The sequence below is a fragment of the Vombatus ursinus genome, unplaced genomic scaffold (genome assembly GCF_900497805.2).
Source record: "Vombatus ursinus unplaced genomic scaffold, bare-nosed wombat genome assembly UNPS02014793.1, whole genome shotgun sequence".
Lineage (NCBI taxonomy): Eukaryota > Metazoa > Chordata > Mammalia > Diprotodontia > Vombatidae > Vombatus > Vombatus ursinus.
The window spans coordinates 12,185,285-12,209,899 of NW_020954571.1; the positions used below are offsets into that span (position 1 = coordinate 12,185,285).

At 36.0% G+C, this 24,615-nt stretch overlaps 1 protein-coding gene across 2 annotated transcripts in view; it reads right to left on the minus strand.

Annotated features, from left to right (window-relative positions):
- STXBP1 (syntaxin binding protein 1) overlaps positions 1 to 24,615 on the minus strand; it is a 91,342-nt gene that overhangs the window by 43,591 nt on the left and 23,136 nt on the right. For both annotated transcript variants that reach the window (XM_027869674.1, XM_027869673.1), the window contains exons 2-5: positions 12,638 to 12,687; positions 2,993 to 3,074; positions 1,730 to 1,806; positions 697 to 775 (exon numbers count right to left, since the gene is read on the minus strand). In XM_027869674.1, the coding sequence (XP_027725475.1) occupies positions 697 to 775; positions 1,730 to 1,806; positions 2,993 to 3,074; positions 12,638 to 12,687 (288 nt within the window). The remainder of the gene's footprint in view (positions 1 to 696; positions 776 to 1,729; positions 1,807 to 2,992; positions 3,075 to 12,637; positions 12,688 to 24,615) is intronic.

Sequence of the window (24,615 nt, forward strand, 5' to 3'; positions counted from 1 at the left end):
ATTCCCACCTCACACATGAAGTAACAGAGGTTCAGGGAGATTAAGTGACCTGCCTATGGTCACACAGCTAATAAATGTCATAAGCAGAATATGAACCCAGGTCTCTCCTGACACCAAGTCCAACACTTTCCCACTATGCCATGCTGCATGATATTACTATCTACCATTAATATAATCCACAATTACATTATTTCTCCACAAAGCTCCAAGTCAAGTAAAGGAGAACAAGTGCTACCTGAAGCAATGAATGTCCATTTTAGAAGGATATCTCACATATCTCTGGTGGAATGATTTAGGAATAAACCATTACAAGGTTATAGTTTAAGGTGACATGTTTTGCAGAAGTAACAGAATGAAAAAATGCTGTTAAAAAATCAGACTGAGAATCAGGCATCCATGTTTCAATGTTAAATTAAATCCATTATCCTTGGAATTGGTATCCTGTGTATCAGTGCTGTAAGGAAGGAATAAATAACCCTGTTGGTGTTTTCTAACTCTTATGTCTATGATATCTTCTAAAGAAAATAAAAACCTAGAACAGTGACCATTATTGTTTACAAATCAATTTTGTATGACTTTATTATTTGCTCTGCTATACAGTTTTGACATGGGATGATAGTGTTGCTGGCATACATGGTAAAGACAAACATCAAAGCAATTTTTTACAATTATTTCTTTAAGATGTGGAATACTTACAGTCAGTGAAAAACACATGTGCAGCCCTATACTTGGCAGTTGGCGGGTCCTTAAAGTCACTGATGAGTGAATGGACAGACTATGGGAAGGGGAGAGAAAGGTAATGAAAAATAAATTCTGGAGGTAAGTAAAATCTATAATTGTCACTGAGCCAAACTCAAGCTATGTAAAATAGTAACAGATAGGTATTGTCAGTGAATTTTTACAAATAAAGAATATTTAGTTCAGAATTTTAAATAATTAATCCATGTTAAATTTAGTTCTAAGACAGAGGTGGGGAACTTGTGGCCTCAAGTTGACTGAATCCAAACTTCACTAAACAAATCCCCTTAATAAAAGGATTTCTTCTGTAAAACCTGGACTTGGTCAAAAGGCTGCACCCAAGGACCTAGAAGGCCACACGTGGCCGCCCGAGGCACAGGTTCCCCACTTCTGTTAGATGTAGGATTCTCAAGAATTTTATCAGAAGCACAAAGAAGGCAAAGGCTTTCATTCATCCTAGAACAATGAGGTCAAGAGCAAAGTCTTCCAATTCTCCAGAGCTGGCTCAGCTCAGAACATAAGAATCTATAAGTTGGAGTATTGGCCAGTAATGGAATGTTCCAGCTAAGGTGGCTCTTAGTGCTAATATAACCCAGACGGCTTATACAGAAACTGAAAGAATTTAGCCAACATTCAAAAATGACAATAATGCTGAATTTAGAGACAAAAGGGCCTTAATCGTGTCCTGAAATTAGATTTTTAAAAGACGCATATCCTCTTGGGAAAAAAAAAAAACAATTAAACAAACTAGAGCTGTGCCAGTCCACCTCTGGCTTTTTTGAACAGCTGCTAAATCTCATTAAGCTTACTTAAAACATACTACCACCACCACCACCACCCCCCTCCTTACTCCTACTGATCTGTGGATTTCAAGCTGAACAAATGCAGTATGTTAAGTAGATGCTTAACCTGGAAATGCCAAATAACCTATGCTGCACAGATACTGAAGCTACCCTAGCTTCAACTCAAACTCTTTTTGGGAAAGATTTACCTTCTCAGAGGGAGTGATGAGATACACAGCTTCCAGACTGGGGAGTGGCTCTCGACGCTTGTTGATATCTTCCACAACTAAATGATAAAATAAAATCATCCCATACAGGAAATTGAGATGGCATAGCTTCATTATAGAACTGAAAACATTCTAATAGACTCATATATCCACGCTATTTCCAGGTTGGCTTGGATTAAATTAATGGCTTTTTTTTCCCTTAAGGCTTATTTCTTCTTTCTTTAAAAGTCACACCATCCTCTCTGATAGTGTATGGTTTTCAAGCTTTATGCCTAGAGAGTACAATAGATGTGAAGTACAGGAACTGTTTTCAGTTTCTATCTTTGTATCTATCCTTCACACCTAGTACAGCATCTTGCACACAGTACCTATTTAATAAACATTTATTGAATTGAATTATCTCATCTGCATAATTCCTCATGAAATTTAAGTTCATTTACAGATGCACTGTCCTGGGTAACACCATTTACTTACTACCATCAAAGGTAATGACCTCAATCCTGAGAATACTATTAACTCTCTATCAGATTTCTCTTCCTATGAAAATAATACCAATTCTTCTTTAACATTTCCTTGTATAGTTTATCTCTAAACCATTATTTAAATTATTTCATTGATCCCCTTTGGAAACTCTGTAAGTAATAATAGTATTCCAATCAGATTTTATATAACAACATTCCTCTAAGAAGCTCAAAGACTACCACTTCATTTTGTTAAAGCTTTAGGTGCTTTTAGAAGGCCCAGCTGTCTCCTTTACCTAAAAGGAAGAGCTTTCTAATAGTCATCACCCCATAATACAATGTTCACCTGAGAGAGTTTAAGGTCCTATTGTATAGAAAGCAATAATTAATTACAATATCAGAGCCATTCTTCATAATCATATGATTGAGAATTACAGGTTAATTATCACTTTGGGGGCATCTCTTAATTTAAATATACACAAGATTTCTTATCCTGAAGAATTTCTAAATGTGTTATATCCCTATTTATACCAAAAACAGTCAACCTGCTGTCTCTGGGCAGAAAAAAAATAGGAGTTGCCATATTACACCAGTGATTCCATCAGATTTTTTTGTAGAGAGGAAAAGTACAGGTTAACTTCTTTTGGGGAAACTATAGTTTCAAAATGGATTGCTTTTCAACTATAGAAGTAGTTTCATAAATTACTATACCATACTGCTCTGAAGAGCTTCCCAATTAGGAAGAGGGCTACAAATATTACAAATTTGATGTGTATATACTCACTTGTTATCCCTTCAGTCATAATGTCCGTCATCTTACAGCAGGATGAGAGCATCCTCATACTGAGTTGATCAACCACCAACACCTGGGAGAAAATATAAATCTGAGGGCTGACTGGTCAAGGAACTTCATGGCAACTGTTGCTAGATATCATAACTTAGTGAATGCCACTGAAGCCAAACTAGGACCTCAGAAATACCAACAGAGTACAAGTCAATGAGGTGAATGTTGAGCAAACAAATGGTTTCGTACCAACCAGAATGGTTGGTAGTTTTCTCAGAAAGTTGTATTAATCCATAATTTTTAAATCCCAAGATTCAGAAGAGTTACACAAATTCTAACTGACTTCAACAAAAATCTTACTTTGAGGCATCATTATGATGTAGAGCAGTGTTGTCAAAATCAATTAGAAATAGGGGGGTACTAATCAATCCATAAGAATCCCCGCAGGTTGCATACTGACTTAGTTTTAAGATGTAAAGTTACCTATGATTTATTGTATTTTTATTTATTTTTGTTAAACACTCCTAGTGGCAGCATATTTGACACCTCTGATGTAGAGGACATCCTAGGTTCTCAAAAGGCTAGGCCAGTAGAATACAATTTCTGGTTGGCTTTCCCAAACTGGAAAGACCTTGAGTATGATTCCAGAAACAAATTCCATGAAAAGCAGCATGGTTGGTAATTAAATAATGAACTCTTAAGCCTTGGCAACCCATGAACAAACAAAAAATATAGTCTTTAGGCCTTTATGCTCACGTCTATAGTAGAAGAATAGCAGGAAAATGAACAGAAAGTGCTAGAGACATGACTATTTTTAGATTGGCTATAGTCAATTTTACTGCTGGAACACTAAACATGAGATCTTTGTCCAATATTCATTTATCCAATGAGCTGACATACTGGAGGAGGAGCTGAACCACATAAATATTAACATTCTTGTTATAAATGGAATGAGAAGATAATATTGCAGGCAAATGAAAGGTTATTTCAAGCTCTTATTGAAAAGGCAGGTAAAGAGGATCCATATATACCAAAACATTAATAGCAGTATATTTTGTTGTAACAAAGAACTAAAAACAAAGTGAGTGCCACAATGGCGAAATAATTTAGGGTGTAGGAATGTAGTGGGATACTGTTGCGCCCTAAGAAATGACAAAAGGAATAGATTCAGAGAAACCTGGTAAATTTGGCACAAGATTTGTGTAAAGTGGTGCACAGCAAAAAGAGAAGAACTAGGAAAACAATTTATACAATGACTACAATAACATAAAGGAAAATTACTTTGAAAACATAAGACCTCTGATCAATGCAATGAACTAATCACTACTCCAGAAAACTAATGAGGCAGCATACTTCTGACCTCCCGACAGAGGGGTGATGGACTAGAGGTACAGAATGAGATACACATTTTGAGAGGGCCATTGTCTGAATTTGCCTTGTTTGACTACACTTGTTTATTGCAAGGCATAGCTTTTAGTTGGAGAGTAGGAGGAAGTTGTAGGCAGTGTTGTGCCACTAAATGTCTAACAACTGGTTCTCCAAAAAAAAAAAAAAAGTATGCTTCTATCTATCTACACATACAGATGGACATAAATTTGTTATAAACCTTACCAATATAAAGGATGTGGAGCACACAATTTACAAATCTTAATAAAAATATACAATACTCTTTATTACAAATTCCATATAGTCAATTGATTCTCACAGAATGTTTTTGTTCATTTTTTTCCAAACTCTTATAGTCATAGCCAACCTCTGATCACAATTCAAACATGATTTGATAAGTGGAGTTGCATTCCAATCTGCTTACTCTTTTCCCAATAAATTTATTGTCATTAAATCTGATATATGGTCTAGTGTTAAACTATTTTTCACCTTCATACAAATTATACTCATTACACTGAAAACTCTTTCACCTTTAACACTAGTGCTTTCAAATAGTGCTATTTTTTTTTTTTAGCATTTTGTATAGCTTGCAAAGATTGGAACAATGTTTGATTTCACATTAACTATAAAATCCCATAAAGCATTCCAATCAATATTATGTTTTAAAATTTCACTTAAATTCTACATTTTTTTTTTTACCAACTATCCATGGTTAAGTTATTTTCTCGTAAGGCCAATCAGGTGATTGTAATAAATCAAAATAATTTTAAATGCTTTCACAGTTGTCTCTCTCTGATAAAAGATCTAAGTTATTATGTCGAAATATATTTTCTAGCAACATATTCCTGAGAAGAGCATTCAATATATTATTTTTATTTAATGGAATCTCTAAACTTATCTGATTTAATTAAATCTTAAGCTTGAGATTAATGTTTTCTAGTACCAATCTTTAAATTTTTTTCAGAGATCTTACTGTACATTGATTTTAATTTCTACACTTTCTAAATGTTAGTTGATTTTGACTGCAATGTAGTTGCAAGTAATGAAAATTCTTCAAGAATATCAATCATTAAAGAAAAGTCTTACAAGAAAGTGCAGTCAATCCTCAACTTCTGTGGGGGTAACATTCCTAGAAAATGGTGCTAAAGTCAAAAACACAGGTATTGATACATTGAACCTATGGGAAATAGGGGGTTAGGTCTCTACAATAAACAAAAACTGTAATCTTTCATTTGAGATTACTGAAAATGCACTTTTCTGCATATGTCTTTATAATAAAACATTAATTCTGTTAATATGCACTTTTCCTAACACAGTAACCATGAAATAACCCATAAAATGCAGTACACAAAATAAAACTGGTAACATGCAAAACATTTTTCCTCACTAGTAATTCTCTAGAATTCTGTGACCTCTTGTGCTAACATCTTACAAAAAATATTTTAGACAATACTATATATGCTGTAAACTTCTCTACTTTGGCCTCCTTCTGAAAACCAATGGAGAGGTTTCTGGGACTTTAGTCACTGCTGTTGGAAGACGCTGAGACTGATGAGGTCTTGACATCACCTCTGACACTCCAAATACACATGAAGTACGTTATAACGGGAGCACTTAGTAGGATACAAGTTGCTCCACAAACTTACATGCATAGTGCCTCTCTCATTTTTTTCTCTACTGTGCATAGTTATAATTGTGCATAGCTGTCAATGCAAAAATGAAAATGGAGTTACTTAAATAAAATCATGCAAATGTTTTAAGTTGTAAAAATTAAATACACAAATGTTGAGGATTGACTGTAATCTCCTTGCCAAACCAGAATAAGAAAAAAGATAAAAATGCAAATATAATGTAGGATGTGACTGCCATACAGCAATAGCAGCTTGTAAGCTACATGTTATACATCTCAGCACCAGTACTAGACCAATTTTAATAATTTTAATTTCAAATTCTTTAGGTACAGCATTTAGTATGGTCTGATTTATTAGATTGGTGATAAAAAGAATTTTGTCCAGATATATTTTAAATATAAATTTGCTCTATTTCAGAAATTGACTCATAACTGATAATTACAATCAATGATTTTCAAAGGGCCAAACTTTAGGAAAAACTTCTAACAACTCTGTAGCTGCTTTGAACTTTCTTCTCAGAATTTTATTAGCACTATCAGAACAAAATGCAATTAAGTTCACTTTCAAATATTCATTACCAAAGCCATAATCATTTAAAATGGACAATAATGTATTGAAAACACACTTTGCTGTGGTTGTCATCAATTCTTATAAGGCAACAAATAACACTACCAAGTGCAGAAGTTGACCGAACTGTGCTCTGGCTGTGTTTAACAACTAGCTCACAAAATTTCTCAAAGTTTAACAATTGTTTCTTGCCAACCAATATGAGCTGGCTCCAGGACACCACTGATTGTAGGGGAAAGTAGGTGATGTAATACAAGAAAGGAAAAAGCATCAATGAAACACTTAAAAAACACAAGAGAACAGAAGAAAATTTAGAAGAGTCTTGGTACTATCACAGAAAATTTTTAAAAATACATACGTAATATAAATTTGTAAATAAGCTGTACATAACTGGAGTTCACAGTTTCATATACAACCCTCTTTTTAGTATGTGGAAATGGTCATGTTGTTAATTAAGATCATAATAAAATTTTTAAAAGAAAACCAAGACAACAGAAAAAAAAGCAAATAAAGGAGCTGGTAGAAATCATTTCATTATGAACCCTATAGTAACAAGAAATATTATTTCAGTGGCACACTTAAGTTACCTGATTTGCCATGCTTAAGATGAGTAAAAGTCAAAAAACAAAACAAAACAAAACCGTAGGAAAATAATGCATTTATGCACCAGTATCTGTTGCTGGGGTGAAATAATAAATCAATTATACAAAGACCCTAACAAGACCCTTCAAACCCAGTCAATGTATGCATTGCTACTTGGTGACTTGAATGCCAAGGTAAACACATATGAGTACAGCAAAGTATGTTAGGGCTTGGGATTAAGTACTCTTGAAAGAAGACAATGACTTAGAGACTACTCAGTAACTTCATACACATAAGTCATGAATATTTTCTTTGAAAAGTGTGAAGGCTTTTGACACATCAAGAACTGAACACCAAGACAAAAATGAAATGAACAATTTCTTAACATCAAAGAAACAAATTTTACTGACATGAATATTTTCAGAATCAGCTTTCAATAGGCAGTCAAATCAGATAGAGCAATGTTCAAAACCAATACCACATTAGAAGACAGGATAAAAATAACAATACATTGCATTTGATTACAATAACTTCAACCTGACCTAAACAAAATGGTAAATCTAAAAATGAGAAATGGTCAAAGGTAAAGACAGTGACTTTGATTATTACCATTTCTTAAAGATGTTTAAATAATGTAATCACTACAATGAAGAGGTAAAAAGAGCTTGGAAATTGCCTCAGCCAGCAAACTTTGACCTCTTAGACAAATGGAAAGATATGAGAACCAGAGCAACACTGTCTGAGAATATAATCCAATTTTCAAAATATTATGGAAAAAGCTGACAAAAGATTATGAGCCATATTGCCTCACAAAATAGTGAATAGTAGTGGAGGGAAAAACAAACCTGAAGAAATCTTAGTCTGAGTTCCAAATCTAGATAATCTAAAAAACATTTGCAGAAAGAGGAAAAACATATATGAAATGGAACAGATTTGTCTGTGTTATTATAGCAATCTATGCTCATCATCAATAATAATGGAACCACCACACTTGAATTCTCATATCTCAGTACTCAATGAGTTAGGAAGTGGAAATGGCACTCAAGAAGATGAAGCTACCACCTCCTACAGATAGGTGACGGACCTAGAATGCAGAATGAGACATAATTTTTTGACATGGCCAATGCACAAATTTGTTTCCCTTAATAGGTGGGAGATGAGGAGAGAAAATTATTTTTTAATTGAAAATAATTGTTTCAAAAGATATTAGGCTAGAGATACTAAATTTTTCAAGAAGAAATCTCCAAAAAGGGGAAGATACCAAAAAGGGTGACCAAAAAGACATCAGTAACTACCAGCTCACCTGCCTACTTTCTCATGTATACAACAGTCTTATGAGAATGCTAGCTGAGGATGGTGGCACAAACCTGTAATCCCTGCTGCCAGGGAGGCTGAGGTTGGAGGATCACTTGAGCTCAGGAGTTCCTATCTATAGGGGACTGTGTCAATTGGGTGTCTACACTAAGTTCAGCATTGACATGGTGAGCCCCTGGAACTGGAGTACAGATGAATAAGGGGAGCACAGCTTGCATAGGAACAGGTGAGCCAGCCCAAGCTGGGAGCAGAGCAGGTAAAAACTCCCATGCCCATCAAGCAGCGGGATCAAAACAAGTGAGACAGGGAGTTCCAGTCTTAAAAGAGAGACTGACAGAGACAGCATGTTTTCTGTTCATATTAAGGGTATTTTTGATGAAAATCTGAGAAGGTAATAGGCAGTCTTTCACAAGTGATTTTCTATAGCAAACCATATCATCATAGTCACACAACTGACTGAAATCTGAAGAAAACATAGGATAATGTTGTTTACTGTTTCTTGGTTACAAAAACTTATTGACTCAGTAAAGCAAAATGAGATTTTAAAGGTTCTTCTCCAACAAAGTATCTCTCATGTACGTGATAAGATCATATAAAATTCCTTGGTAGATGTGACCATCAAAGATAGCTTTGTTCACTAATCTTGTAATATTAATATCAGATGAAGAATAAAGCAAAAGGACATATACTTGCCAAAGATGTTCCCTATTGTCATGGATCACGTCCTACACTAAGTACAAAGAGAAAAGGAGATTGTCCATTGATGGTGAGATCCTCCAAATGCTCTTGTTTAAAAAAAAAAAAGCACTGAGCAGAGAGTGCATCAACCTTCAGAATACTAGGAAATATTCTCCATAAAATCCATAGCCACTCAAAAGAAATCTGCCTAATATTCATACGGGAAAAAAACCAAATGAAGGAAACGTAAAGTTGCCAGAAAATGACAAACTATTAAATGGGCAGTCCATTGAGTTATTCCATCAATAAATATATCTGAAAAAGTAACTTCAGATGGACAATGAATTAGACAAAGAATTGAATAGGAAGAGGCAGAATGATGCACTGGAAATAATGCTGGATTTGGAGCTAGAGGACTTGGCATCAAATCCCAGCTCTGCTTCTTACTGTGTGATCTTGGTAAGTCATCTCTTTGGGCCTGTTTCCTTGTCTATAAAATGAAGGTATTGGACCAGATTAGAGGTTGCCAAGCGCTCCCAAGTGTGGGCCAAACCAGATTAAAATGTAATTGGGAAATGTTTAACAAAATAAATAAAAATACAATACAACATAATGTTAATTTGTGTGTTTTAAGTCAATATACAGGAATTTTTAAAGTCAATAAAGAGGAAATCTTTTTTATTTGGATTTGACACCATTGTACTAGACAATCTCAACTGTCCCTTCTAATTCTAAATCTACTATCCTATAAAGGAAGTTAAATGATTTCTGAAGGTGGAGCAAGAATAAGTAAAAACTCTACCTTATGAGTTCCCTACACACCCCCATATACTAGACCAAGTTCTGATTGGGAAATTCAAGAAAAAAACTGCAGAAAGTCATTTTTTTCCAACCCAGGTCAGCATAGGGAGATAGACAGTGAAGTCTACAGATACTGGGGAAAGGGTCTAGAAAGGAATAACTGTGCTGAACATCCTGACACAAGGAGAGGCCATGTACCAGGGCAAAAAGTGGTCCCAAATCCAGCACAGAGGAGCCTGACATTGTGCAAGGTACCAACTGGCACTCTGTTGCTCACTAACCAGTTCTGGATCAGATCCAGGGTGGAAGGAGGAAGAGACCTGTACACAGGGGTGACATTCCAGAGTTAGGAATGTCAGCTGCTTGGCTCTGACCCCGGAGTGGAGTTGAGTAGAGTTCCATCTTCCAGTCCAGTCTAAAGCTTGCAGCACAACAAGTACAACAGGAATCCCAGACCAAAGGAGAGCCAGTAGTTCTGTCACTTTGAACCAGCAGAGCTTTCCAGTTGATAGTGGCTAAGTTAATCAGCAGTCTACTGGAACTTCAACCAGAGCAAGATCATATACATGTTGTTCAGACCCAAACTCAAGTAAGAAACTTGTGGAGCTAAAACCAGGATGGTAGAGATCAGCTTTTGCCCTGGATCAGACCACAATGAAAGCCTGCAACCTAAGCTGTCCCTCAGAAACTGGAATAATAGAATATTCAGTACCCTTACCTAAGCAACAAACTCCCTTAAAATTAGAATGGACAAAATAGAACATGACAATTCCATAAGACAACAAGAAATAATAAAACAAAGTAAAAGAAACTAAATAGAAGAAAATGTAAGATATCCCCGCAGCAAAAATAATGAACCTGGAAAACAGACTGAGAAGAGATTATCGAATAATCACTGGACTACCTTAAAGTCATGACCAAAAAAAAGAGCCTACAAATCAAATTTCAAGAAATCATAAAAGAAACCTATCCAGAGCTTTAGAAGCAGACAACAGCATGAGTGCTATACAAGTACCCAAAAATAATGAAAGACCTACAGGAAGGCCTCCAGAGCACTGGAGAGTTCCTCTATGGATCATACTAAAAGAAAAGGAATAGAAAGGGTATGATCTGTAGTAGTAAAGGAATGCCTGTATCAATGAGTTCATCATTAATGAGTACATCAGAATATTAAAGTAAGATACAACTAATGTAGCTTCTTTAATTTGGACATAAACTTTCAGAATGAAAATAACAAATACTATTCTGAGTGCAGATTTCATAAATATGTGCATACTCATTCTTGATATTCTAAGCTCAGCAGCCAAAATCCCCACAACATACCTCAATCCAGATCAGTAGAAGCTTGACATTTTACTCGAAGGTTAAAATCAAACCTAAAACCTTTCCTATCTGCACTTACATGCTTAGATACATTAAGCTGTATTTACTGCTATTCTAATGCACCAGGCAGTATCAAAAGGGGGAATCCAAAAGGTCCTTTCCCACTTCTAAAAAACATCTACGTCCTCAAGCAGAGGGCAAAGGAGGGCACCCTTGGTCAATTTTTTTCCCCTAGCCAGATTAGATAGGATACTTACTACCTCAGTAAAAGAAAGACTAGCCAGCATTTTCCGAAATAGGCTCCTGAATATTGCTAAAGCAGCCATTCTCAAAGTATAGGCTAAGATTCCTCAGGATACCTGAGACCCTTTCAGGGGATCCTTAAGGTCAAAACTGTTTTCATAAAAATACTAAGATATTTTAATTTCTAATATGGAAAATATCAATAGATATAAATCATTAACAAAAGCTGTTTTGAGGATCTTCAACAATTTTTGAGAGAATAATGGAATCCCTGAGACCAAAAAATTTGAGAACCACTGTTTGAGTAATACTATTCCTAGCTTAAAATTAGGGTGCTTGGAGGAGGATAATTGCAAATGGGAAGGAAAAAAGTGAAAATAATTTACATAGAATTCCCTTGGGTGCCTTAACCATTTCTGTGAAAATGGCTATTCCAGTTAGCTCATTTGATTAAAGAATGGTACTAAATGGCTTGACTTCTAGTTCTCTATTCTATGGCCACAGACTATAGCACTAGCATCTCACAAATGCCGTGTGGATGGCTCTAGGTAAGCCCTTTCTACTGAAAACAACTGCCGTTACTGATCTTGTTACCTTTGTGACTGGAGTGGTAAGGACTTAGGGCAGGGATTGCCTCTCAACTACCACATCTGTGTAGATCCAAATCAATGAGTGGCTCTTCAACTATGATCATGACATACAGAGAATACTTTCTTTTCTTCCTTAATCAATGATATTTTCAATTAATTCGTTTTTAAAAATCAAACATTTTCTATACCTTATGTTACAAGTATTACATTCAACACAATTTGAACATGTCATGTTAATTTATTTTATCTTATTTTACACATAGCTATAATTAGAAAGGAGTTAGATTAGATGATCCCTAATGTCACTTCCAACGCTATCTCAATATACAAAAAATATGTAAACAAGAAGTCAGTTTTTGGAAAGACAGTTTTTGAGTTTTTCATTTACCCTCCTCCTAGCCCACTATCTGTTACAAAGTACTTTGTTTCTACTGTTTGCATATAGCCAAATGCTTCCCCCCCCCAAATTGCCCCTTATTAACAATGATGTCAACTTACCCTAAGATTCCCAATTCCATTATTCCACTTACCTTCCACTCTCCCTTCTTTTTCACCTTCCTTATCACATCATGCATAATCTCTTTAAGAGAAAAAAAAAAAAGACCACATATTAGTTAACTAAAAAGAACACACACAGTTTTCCCAATAACCACCTCAACACTTAACACATGGACCAAGTCACTAATTTTTTTCAAGGGGGAAATGCATGACTCTACAGTTATGCATTTCAGTTTACTTAAGGGCTGGCCCATATTCCACATATATTAAAGATAGCTCTCCTTTTCCCATTAAGTTATAGTAGTAAATGAGAGCCAGTCAAGTAAAATGTTATAATAAAGGAAGGAACCACAAGTTGGTAGATGCATAAAGAAGGTCTCCTTTTTTTTTGGATAGGGAGAGGGATGACTGGTGTAGAAGGGCCAATAAAACTTCAACTGCTACAATGCTTGACGTAATATCTGGCCTCTGTAATTTTGTAATTCTTATTATGTGTACAGGCTTATGATTTTGCCTTTTAGAACTTTTAACTACAAGCGCTATATTTTTCCACCCTAAGGAATGTAAATGAATTGTTATTTCTTGCTATAGAATGCATATATACATAAACACATTTATACACAGTCACATTAACAGGTAAAAGTCTTTATCCCCTTCTTAGGATCTGTGGATTAGGAATTTACTCTTCCTCCCCCATGGAATCTGAGCTAACATTTCACATATATAATTCCAAGGGAAAAAATAAAGTGTGTCTCTAAGTCCTCTCATTCCTTACTGGAGAGGCCATTCTCTCAGCAGAAAATTGGCATGTAACCTGCTAAGGTTAACTATCCCTTGCTTTTGGTTCTCACTCCTTAAATCAGTGGAGAGAGCCTCCCCTTCTTTTTCCAATGATAACCTTATAAAGTCTCCACCTAGACTCAGTCCCATAAGCATCTGGCAACACAGAACCTTTCATGTCCTCCTAGTTAGACAACCTTTAGTAAATCAGAGAACATTCCAATCTCATACTCTCAGCCTCCTAAACCAATTATTGGGCACAGATATCCCAATAATAAATCTGGAATCCAAAGTTGCAAGTAACTAATCACCATCCTGGAACTGTCAAAAAGGAGGGCGTGTCAGAAATCAGACTTTTCTCATACAAAAAGGAAATGCTGAGAACCATCTTCAAGGCTGTCATATCACCCCAGCATGGGGAACAGCCACATTATCAACCCAGTCTGGTCACAGGTTTGGAGGCTCACTGTATCCCACTTTCATTTCCAGACAGCTGTAAAGAATATTTTAAAATAAATCTTTGGATATGTAAGGTTTTTGTAGGTTTCCTTTTCCCCTCCCTCATGTAGATGCTTGTGTTACTCCACAATCACTCATTTGGAAGGGCATTTGTCACCATCTAAAGGAAGTGAAATGAGTGTGAGAAACAGCAAGTCTCCTAACTTTTAAATTCCTCTAATTCAAAGGCAGCTAGGTGGCTCAGTGGATAGAGCACTGCACTAAGAATCAGGAAGACTCATCTTGAATTGAAATCCGGCCTCAGACACTTACTAGTTGTGTGACCTTGGGCACGTCACTTAACCCTGTTTGCCTCAGTTCCTCATCTGTAAAATGAGTTGGAGAAGGAAACGGCAAACCACTCCAGTATATTGCCAAGAAAACCCCAAATAGGGTCATGAAGAGCTGGATATGACTCAAACAACTGAACAACAATAAATTCAAGGAACACTCACTGCAAGTGCTACAGTCAAGTATCCTAATTTGAGAGGGGGGCTAATTTTTATTGATACCTTTTGTTTTAACATCACCTTCATTTCCCAATTTATCCCTTTTTCTCCCAGAGAACCATTCCTTATAAAAAATAAAAAAGAAAGAGGGGAAAAACTCAGAGTTGTGCAAAACAAAACATAGGTCTGACATTATATGTGGTACATCCTCCACCTCTGCAAATTGGGGAAAGAGGTGAATGCTGCATCTCTTCTTTGGAGCCAGGCTTCCTCATTACGACTACATAGCACTCAGTTTCAGTTTTCTTGTTGGTGTTGCTCTTTCCATGTAGACTGCTATAATCATTAGACATGCTGTTTTCTTGATTCTGATACTTCATTTTGTATCCATTCTCAGAGGTATAACAAGGTATAGCCTAAAGTATGCTGGATTTGGACTGGCAGACCTATGTTCCAATCTTGCATCTCCATTTACTAATTATGACATTGAGCAAATCACTTAATCTCTTTAAGCCTTGGTTTTCTTATCTGTAAAAATAGAGGGCTGAACTAGAAGGTCTCTAAGGGCCCTTTTAGCTATAAATTTGTGATCCTGTGAAATCTTCCTATTCTTCTCTGTATTCTCAGTTTTAATTGTTTCTTACAATGCAGTAATTACATTCATGTACCACAATTTGTTTAGCCAGTCCCCCAAGCTATGTGCATTTACTTTATTTCCAGGCCTTTACTATTACAAAAAATAGTGCAGCTATTAATATTTTAGTATATAAAGGAACTTTCTACCTTTGGGAAATTTAACTAGTGGTGGGCTCTCTGGGTCAAAGGACTCACAGCAAGTTTGAAAGACAGATGTAAACATCAGATATTTTAACCACCGAGCCCATCGAGAGCAAGTGCCGGGGCAGGGTTTAATGGACATTAGCATGTAATAAACCCAACTTAAGATGGTCCCTAGGCAGCATCACTATTTTTAACATCCAGTATAAATACTGGAGGGAATAAAATTACCCTTGAGGCTTGTGACACACCCAGCAAATTGGTAAAGATAACAAACAACTGTAAAAATCAATGTTGGAGATGCTGTGGAAAAACAGGTGCACTAATACACTGTTGATAGTGCTGTGAATTGGTCCAACCATTTTGGAAAACAATTATGTGACTAAATTATGTGACTAAAATATCAATACCTTTTAACCCAGATATCCCATCACTAGACATATATCATAAGAAAGTATAAGACAAAAAGAATGGTTCCCTATCATACCAAATGTTCACAGTAGCACAGAACTAGAAACAAACTTGATGTCTATTGATTAGGGAATAGCAAAACAGGTTGTGGTACATGAATGTGACTTAATAGTAAGTTGTATGAAAAAGTGAATATGAAAGAAGAGAAGTATGGGAAGACTTCTATGAAAGAAGGAAATGAACATTTATTAAGCACTTACTCTGTGCCAGGCACTGTGTTAAGTGCTAGGGATTACAAATACAAGCAAAAAAAAATTACTACCCTCAAAGGGCTTCCATTCTAATGGGGTAGGGGAACAATACATCAAACTGAAAAGTAATAGACTGGGGGTGGAAAATGAAGATACCCTGAGTGGGACATGGTTTTGAATTTTGGAAGCCAGGAACAGGGTCAGGAGTGGAATGAAAGACATATTGGGCCCCTCCACAAAATGGAGGCTCTAGGAGGAACTCACAAAACAGGAGAAGAGGACAAGCCTTACAGAAGGATATTCCAAGTAGAGAAGGCCAAAGGAACAGATGGGTGTTCCAGGATGAGGAGACCCTAGGTGCTGAAAAATCTGATGCAAAGTGAAATAAGGAGAACTAGGAAAACAATATAAATGGTTATTACAACAATATACATGGAAAAAACAATGAAAACTGAAAGTGAATGCCATGTACTTAAAATGACAAAGCTTAGCCTAAAAGAAGAGATAGAAGAATACAACCTCCCCAACTTCTTTGCAGAAAGGGAAGACTTTGAGTGTAGAACACTGAATATGATGTCAGATTTGACTGATATCAAATTTTGATGAAGTATGAATTTTTTCCTCAATATCTTTTATTCTTATTATAGGAGCTGACTCTCTGAGAGGAGTAGAAAATAGGCTATATTGGGAGATGAAAGTCATAGGACCATAGATTTTGAGCTAGAAGATACCTCAGAAGTCATCCAATCCAACACCTTAATTTTACAGATGAGAAAACTGAGGCTCAGAGAAAGGTTAGGGAACTTGCCTTTACACAGTAGGTGCCACAGGTGGGATTTGAACCCTCGTCTTCTTGACAAGTCCAACACTCTGTTTACTGTATTATAATGCCATCATGATGTAAAAGCAATAAATATCAATAATTTTAAAATACTAGAGTGTTAGGGGATCCAAGGATATGGTTAACATTTATAAGAACACTTCAGACACCCAGGTTCTGGTCCCAGCCTTTTCACTAGCTCCTTGGGTAGTATTGGGACAAGTCATTTGATCTCAATGCCCCTTAGTCTCTTCATCTGTAAAATATAGTGACCAAAACAGAAAATACATGACTCCTAATCTTGGTTTTGTTAGCTCTAAAGGTTTATCTTAAAACCCCCTAAATTTGAATTTTGATACTCCTTAATGTAAAGGAAAATTACATGCCATGAGTACTTTCTTAGGTAGAGAAATTATCACTGGGAAATTAAACAATTCCTCAAGGATTGATAATAATGGCAATCAATAACCTTCCCCACCAACTCATTTCCTTTCCCAAATTCCAACGATAAAGTCCTGGGTGTTTGCAACAGCAGCTCTGGCCCTTGTCCTGAGTTTTTCTAATCCAACAAATAAAGGAAACAAGGAGTAGAGTCCCTTTCAGCAACTGGAATCAAGTAGCTTGAATTATTTGCTTATAATTAACCCTTGCAACCCTTCTTCAAAGCCCTTCTGGCCCTGATTCATTATATTAGCTCAAGACATATTCTTCTATGGCCAAGGTAGGTTCCTTGACCCTTCCCTTCAAGTTTTTGTTGTACTACTCTAGTCCACAGTCTGTGCTTTTAAGGGAAGGGCCTTCCCCAAAGCCATTTAAGGGACATGGGTAGAAGCCAGAATCTATTACCTCTACAGCCAAGCATTATAACCTCAAGCAGGTTACCTTTGCTGATCCAACTTCTAAGTAATCCCTAAAAGCAATCTAACCCCACCAAAGGACCAACAGAAGACCTGAGTCAAGCCTAGGACTATCTGAGAGCATTTCTAGAACAGTCTAATATCCCCAAAGTACTTGAGGCCTTAGAATTCAGTCAAGATCTACAAGGGATAAGAATGTAAAAAAATAATGATATCCTTGCAACCTTGGTATTCACTGTCACACAATGACATATATACAAAGATATCATGTATCCAGGGTCAGGAATCCCATAGTTTAAAAGAGCTGAGAAAGAACCAGATATTCTGGCACAACCCAATTTCTTCAAACTACAAGGGGCTCAAGGATTATAATTAATTTTTATTAATATGATTATCCTAATAATTATTCTATTATCCTGATGATCATAATAATTCATATTTATAGAGTACTTTAAGCTTTACAAATCCTTTCCTCACCATTGCCCTATGAAGTATTACAATAACTTCTTGTCATTCAGTTGTTTCAGTCATGTCTGACTCTTCATTGACCCCATTTGGGGTTTTTTGGGTAAATATACTAGCGTGGTTTGCCATTTCCTTCTCCAGATCATTTTTACATATAAGAAATTGAGGCCAACCCAGGGTCACACAGCTAATAAGTGTCTGAGGCCAGAGCTGACCTCAAGAAGATAAGTCTTTCTGACTAGGACTAGTTTATCCACTGGCCACCTAGCTGACCCTATAGAATAACTTACACTTACATGTTTACATTAAGAGTTTTTTGTTGATGTTGTTCAGTCGTTTCAGTCGTGTCTAAATCTTTGTGACCTCATTTGGGTTTTTCTTGGCAAAGATACTACAGTGGTTTATCATTTCCTTCTCCAGCTCATTTTACAGATGAGGAACTAAGGCAATTAGGGTTAAGTGATTTGTCCAGGGTCATACAGCTAGGAAGTGTCTGAGCTCAGATTTTGTTAAATAATTGCTTGTTTCCTTCCTTCTTCCCTCTCTCCCTCCTTCCTTCTTTCTTTTCTTGGCAAGTCATTTAACCCTATTCATACATACATACACACACAAACATATGTATGCACATAATACACACACACACATATACATTCAAACATATGCTTCATTCACACAAAATATTTGAATTGTAAACCCATCTGGGCAGGGATAATATTTGATTCAGTTTTGTACTATATACCATTTTTGGTTTTCAGGAAACATTTGGCTGTATCATTGAACAATTTAGAGGAACAACAAAATAAAACTCCTATAAACATTAAACTCAAATATCCATCACATAAGACTCACCCTACTTGTCACTTACTTTAGCAATTAATGACATAATGGATTTTGGGCAGTTGGGAAGAAATGTATAAATGCTGAAAAATAAGTAGAAACGCACCCAAATTCTGAATCAGAACCAACACAATAAAAAGTGCCACCAAATAGCACATACAGGTAGTAATAATATGAAATGTTAATGCAAGGAATGAAATGCATTATGTTAAGAAAACAAAAATCAGACTTCATTTGTTGTTACTTCAGATTTTTTTAATTGTCAAATGCAATTTAAAAAACAGACCAGGCAATGGGAATCAGAAAAGATCTGGAAACAGATTAACCAAACAGATGATTTCAAATGTCACCCTGAAGATTTACATCCTATACATCAAGAAGTTAGCCAAAGTAATAAAAAAAAAACCTACTATTCAGTTATTGTTGTTTGAGAACACAAGGAAAATTCCTGAGATTAGATATTACTAAATAATGACCAACAACTTCCTGTCTTTTTTTTTTCTTTTGAAGGGTGAGGGGACACAACTGGAATAGAGTATAGCCTAACATGGCTTTCTGAAAAACTAATTCTGCCAGGTTACACTCCACTCCGCATACTGTTTAAATATGTACTATAATTCATAGACTCATAAAATCTTTGAGCACAAAGAAAGCTTAATGATCATGAAGCCCAACCACCTACCCAAAGCAGGAATCTCCTCTGTAGAATTCTTAAGAGAGACATCCCACCTCTCCCTGAACATTTTCATCAGTTCATGACTTTTCAAGGCAACCTATTCATTTATTCCACTGCTAGATGGCTTCAGTTTTCAGTTCTTACCTTATGTTGAGCTGAAATGTACCTAGAGGACAGGGACCATGCCTAATTTTTGTGTAAGGTCATGCATACGTATCCATTTTAAACACAACAGAAGATGACAGGCTCAGAGGAGTCAGTGAGGACTTCCCATGGATCAGGACCATGTCCCATCTCTGACACCCACCAGCTTTGTGACCATGAGCAAGTCTCTAAACCTTCCAGTGTCCCAGACCTGCATCAGTGAAGGAAATTTCCACACTAGGAATTCCCCACACTGATGAACTCATAGGTGTGAACCAAAAAAAAAAAAAAAAAAGTCAACAAAATGAGATGCCTTTATCACACACATACATCCGCATATGGTCATACTTTAAGAGCAAGACCTAAAAACTCTTTTTGCTCAGAAGTGACTTGCTGATGCCTGAACAAATGTATACAGAGGCAAGAAGTTGACAGCATTTGTAATAACCAGGTACAGCACAGACAGACAGTGAATACTGTGTTGTCTCAGCACCTGTTCTTCTAGAAATAAGCATTCTACAGTCCTGTCAACATGCCTCCTGTGAGGTGGGAGGGTAGACACAGAAAAACACACAAAGACAGACACAGACAGACAGACACACACACACACACACACACACACACACACAGACACACACACACACACACATCTCCTGTACTCATTGCCAAGCAAACACTAGCAATTCTAGCAATTGTCCTATCTAAGACCAAGACCTCCAGTAGACTGGTGATGTGTGTTTTTAAAATATGTCCCCTATTAACTTTATGAAAAAATCTGATATACTCTGTCAGATATGAACCTCTTCTCTGGTTAGTTCAAGACCAAAGAATGAACCCATTTGAGCTCAACTTTTAATATTCTATCTGCACAGATAGAAATATCTGCTTTCACTAACTTGATAGAAATATAAGCAAAAATAAGTTTCTCAGAAATTTTAATTAGTTATATTTATAACTTGAAAACCTTTGCAAGGCCACATCATGTGTGTCTAAATAATAGACATAATAATAGCAGTTCAGTGAAATCTCCATCATTCTAACTCTTAATGATTTGGAATTTTTGATAGTTGGATGAAACTGGGCTGAGGACTCCTTTTGCTAAGCAAACCTGCCATTAGAGATAATATAAGTTAATGCAGAGGTTCCCAAACTTATTTGGTCTACTGCCCCCTTTTAAAAAAAAAATTACTCAGCATCCCCCTAGAAATCTACTTTCTTTAACCCATTAACATTTTTTGAAATTTGCATCATTTCAAAAAAATATAAAATTTTTTAAAATGATACATCTTAAATTTAATAATTTATTGTAAATTTGTGGGTTTTTTCCTGCATTGAAATTTTGATGCCACAATACTGCATCACGTAACCGTATAGTATCGTATTGTAAACAAGTCATTACACACACATATTCCTGCAGATTCATACTGGACTTCCCAACAATGTGCAACATGCCTACCTGCCAACATTTGCTTGTTAGGACCTGTTGGCAGACTTGACCACTGATTGGTTATAACTCGCATTTTGTGTGTTTATTTGGAAAATAATGTAATCACTATGACTTTAATTCTGCTATACAACAGATAAAAATGTACCAACAGTTTTTCAAAATTTTCTTATTTTCTTTTCTTTCCTTATGCTTCCACCACTCCCTTATTTTTATTGAACGCTCCCCAATTGCACCCAATGCTACTATCGCCCCCTGGATCCAGCACCCCCCCACAAGGTGGTATTGCCTGCTTTAGGAATGAGTTAATACTAAACAAAATCACATATTTAAAATATTTGAGAACAAGACCAACATTTCACACCAAATACCAAGATAAGTTCAAAATGGGTACATGATTTAGACATAAAGGGTGATACCATAAGCAAATTAGGGAAACGTGGAAAAAATTACCTGTCACATCTAAGAATAAGGGAAGAGGTCATGACCAAACAAGAGACAGAGAAGATCACAGGAAATAAAATGAATAATTTTGATTTTGTGAAATTTAAATTTTTGCACAAACAAAAACAATGCAACCAAAATTAGAAGCAGCAAAACTGGGGAGGAAATTTTAAAGCAAGTTTCTCTAATAAAAATCTCATTTTTCAAATATATAGGAAACCAAGCCAATTAATAATTGGTCAGAGGAACTGAACACATAGTTTCCAGAAAAAAAAATCTAAACTAACAACAGTCATATGAAAAAATACTCTAATACTTTTTTTTTCTTTATTTTTCTTGTTAGGTTTTTTTTTTTGGTCTGTGTTTTCTGTCACAACATGACTAACATGGAACTATGTTTTACATTACTGCACACGTATAACCTACATCAAAGTACTTGCCTTCTCAATGATGGGGACAGGGAGGAAGAAAATTTGGAACTCAAAATTTTTAAAAAATGTTAAAATTTTTTTATATATAATTAGAAAAAATATTTTAAATGCTCTAAACCACTAATAATTAGAAATGCAAATTGAAACAATTCTAAAGTACCACTTCACACCCATCAGATTGATTACTATAACAGAAAAGGAAAATGACAAATGCTATGGGGATGTGGAAAAATAGGTACATTAATGCACTGTTGGTGGAGCTGTAAACTAGTCCAACAATTCTGGAAAATAATTTGGAACTATACCCAAAAGGTTATAAAACTGTACATACCTTTTGATCCAGCAATATCACTACTAGGTCTATATCCCAAAGAGATCAAAAGAAAAAAGAAAAGGATCCATGTAAGTATACAAAAATATTTATAGCAGCTCTTTTTGTGATGGGAAAGAACTGGAAACTGAAGAATGTCTATCAACTGGGGAATGGTTCAACAAGTTATGGTATATGATTGTGATGGAATTTTTTCAGTCATTTTTCAGTTGTGTCCCACTCTTCGTGACTCCTTTTGGGGTTTTCTTGGCGAAGATATCGGAGTGGTTTGCCATTCCTTCTCCAGATCATTTTACATATAAGGAAACAGAGGCAGAGTTAAGTGGCTTGCCCAGATGATAAAATATACACATGTCAGTATGTATAAAATATGTATATACAAAATATGTGCAAAGTAAATATGAGGTAATTTGAGTATCCAGTAAGTATATGAAGTGAGATTTGAACTCATGAAAACGAGTCTTCCTGACTCCAGACCTGCACTCTAGTCACCTAGTTCCCCACCTAGCTGTGATAGAATACTATTGTGCCATAAGAGATGACAAAGGAGATGGCTTCAGAAAAACCTGGGAAAACTTGTATGAGCTGATGCAAAGTGAAGTGAGCAGAACCAGGAGAACATCATACACACTAACAGCAATACTATAACCATGATTAACTGTAAAAAACTTAGCTCCTCTGATCAAAACAATGACCCAAGACAAAGCACTCATGATGAAAAATGATATCCACCTCCAGAGAGAGAACTCAGAGAAGACTCTGAGTGCATACTGAAACATAATTTTTCACTTTATTTCTCTTGCTTTTTTTTCAACATGGATAATGTGGAAATGTGTTTTCTGTAACTTCACATATGTAATGGGTATCATATTTATTCCCTTCTCAATGGGAGGAATAGAGGATAGGAGGAAAAGAATATGGAACTGAAAATAAATTTTAAAGAAAAATTTTTTTTTTCTTTTCTTTTCTTTTTTTTGGGGGGAGGGGGGTGAGGCAATTGGGATTAAGTGACTTGCCCAAGATCACATAGCTAGTAACTGTCAAGTGTCTGAGGCAGGATTTGAACTCAGGTCCTCCTGACTCCAAGGCCAGTGCTCTATCTACTGCGCCACCTAGCTGCCCCATTAAAGAAAATTTTTAAAAATATCTGAGAACATTTTCCAAGTACTATACTTCTAAAGTTCCCAATTATTTTTAAAAACACAAATAATTACAAATCATTTTTATCTAGACATTAAACAGCTTCCCTAAGGATCTCTACTAGGTCAAGGTTTTTAGTCATTCTATGTAATTACATAAAAGTACCAAAATAGCATTTTATAATTTTCTGTAATCCAGACTTCACAATTTGAACCACCTTTTTCCCAGTTAGTTCAAATTAAGGAGATCTTCCCACAATCACAAGTATTTGGCAAAAACATTCCGCTGATGATACTCAATGAATTTAATTGATTTTAAGGCAGTTTGGTACAAAAACACTGAAGTTGGAGTTAGAGGAACTCAAATCCTAGCTCTGCTACACACTACTTATGCAACTATGGGCAAGTCACTTAATGTCTTTTGAGTCTCAGTTTCCTCATCTGTAAAATAAGAGGTTTGGGCACTGAGAAGCCCTATCACTTCAAATCCTCTGAGTTCTACAGGCAGAGTGACTTTCCTCAAGCCACACAATAAGTAGAATTGGAGAGTAAAAGGGTCCTTTAGATTTTCCTAATTTTAGTCAATGGTCATCTCAAATATCAGGATTTTCTTTATTCCAATACCAGTTACTTCTCTCTCAAATTACCTCATATTTAATTGCACACATTTCATATATACATATTTTATACATACTGACGTGTATATTTTATGAGGCTGGGCAAGTCACTTAAACACTCTGTACCTCAGTTTCCTCACATGTAGAATGAGGGGATTGGACTCAATAGCCCCTAAGATTTGTTCAAGCTTTAAATCTATGATCCTATGAACTGTACTGAGGTCACTCAAAACCTATAGAGCAGCTTCTCAATGCTTCTTATTAGAGGAAGCAGAACCAAACATCACCTGGGTCCTGCCTGATGGCAGAATGAACAACTGCTTAAGGTACCCTCACAGAGAAGAGTGGGATCAAGGGCCCTCATCGCTACTTCTCAAGACTGGCATGTACCATTTCATAAAGGCACTATTCTAAAAAGCCTCAATGTAACTTTCCTAGAAGTTGATTAGTAGAATGACAGTGCTCTTTATCTACAGATATTCTGGGAAGGAAGTAATATTGTAAGCAAGCAATGGCTATTCCCACTTCAGGCCTAAGTGAGTTGGGAGAAGCTCCACCCTCTTTTCAACCATGGCTTTCAGGCAGCCCATTAACTTTTAAATTCTCTCACCCAGATCTGTTTTTAAGTCAGTTGTTTTT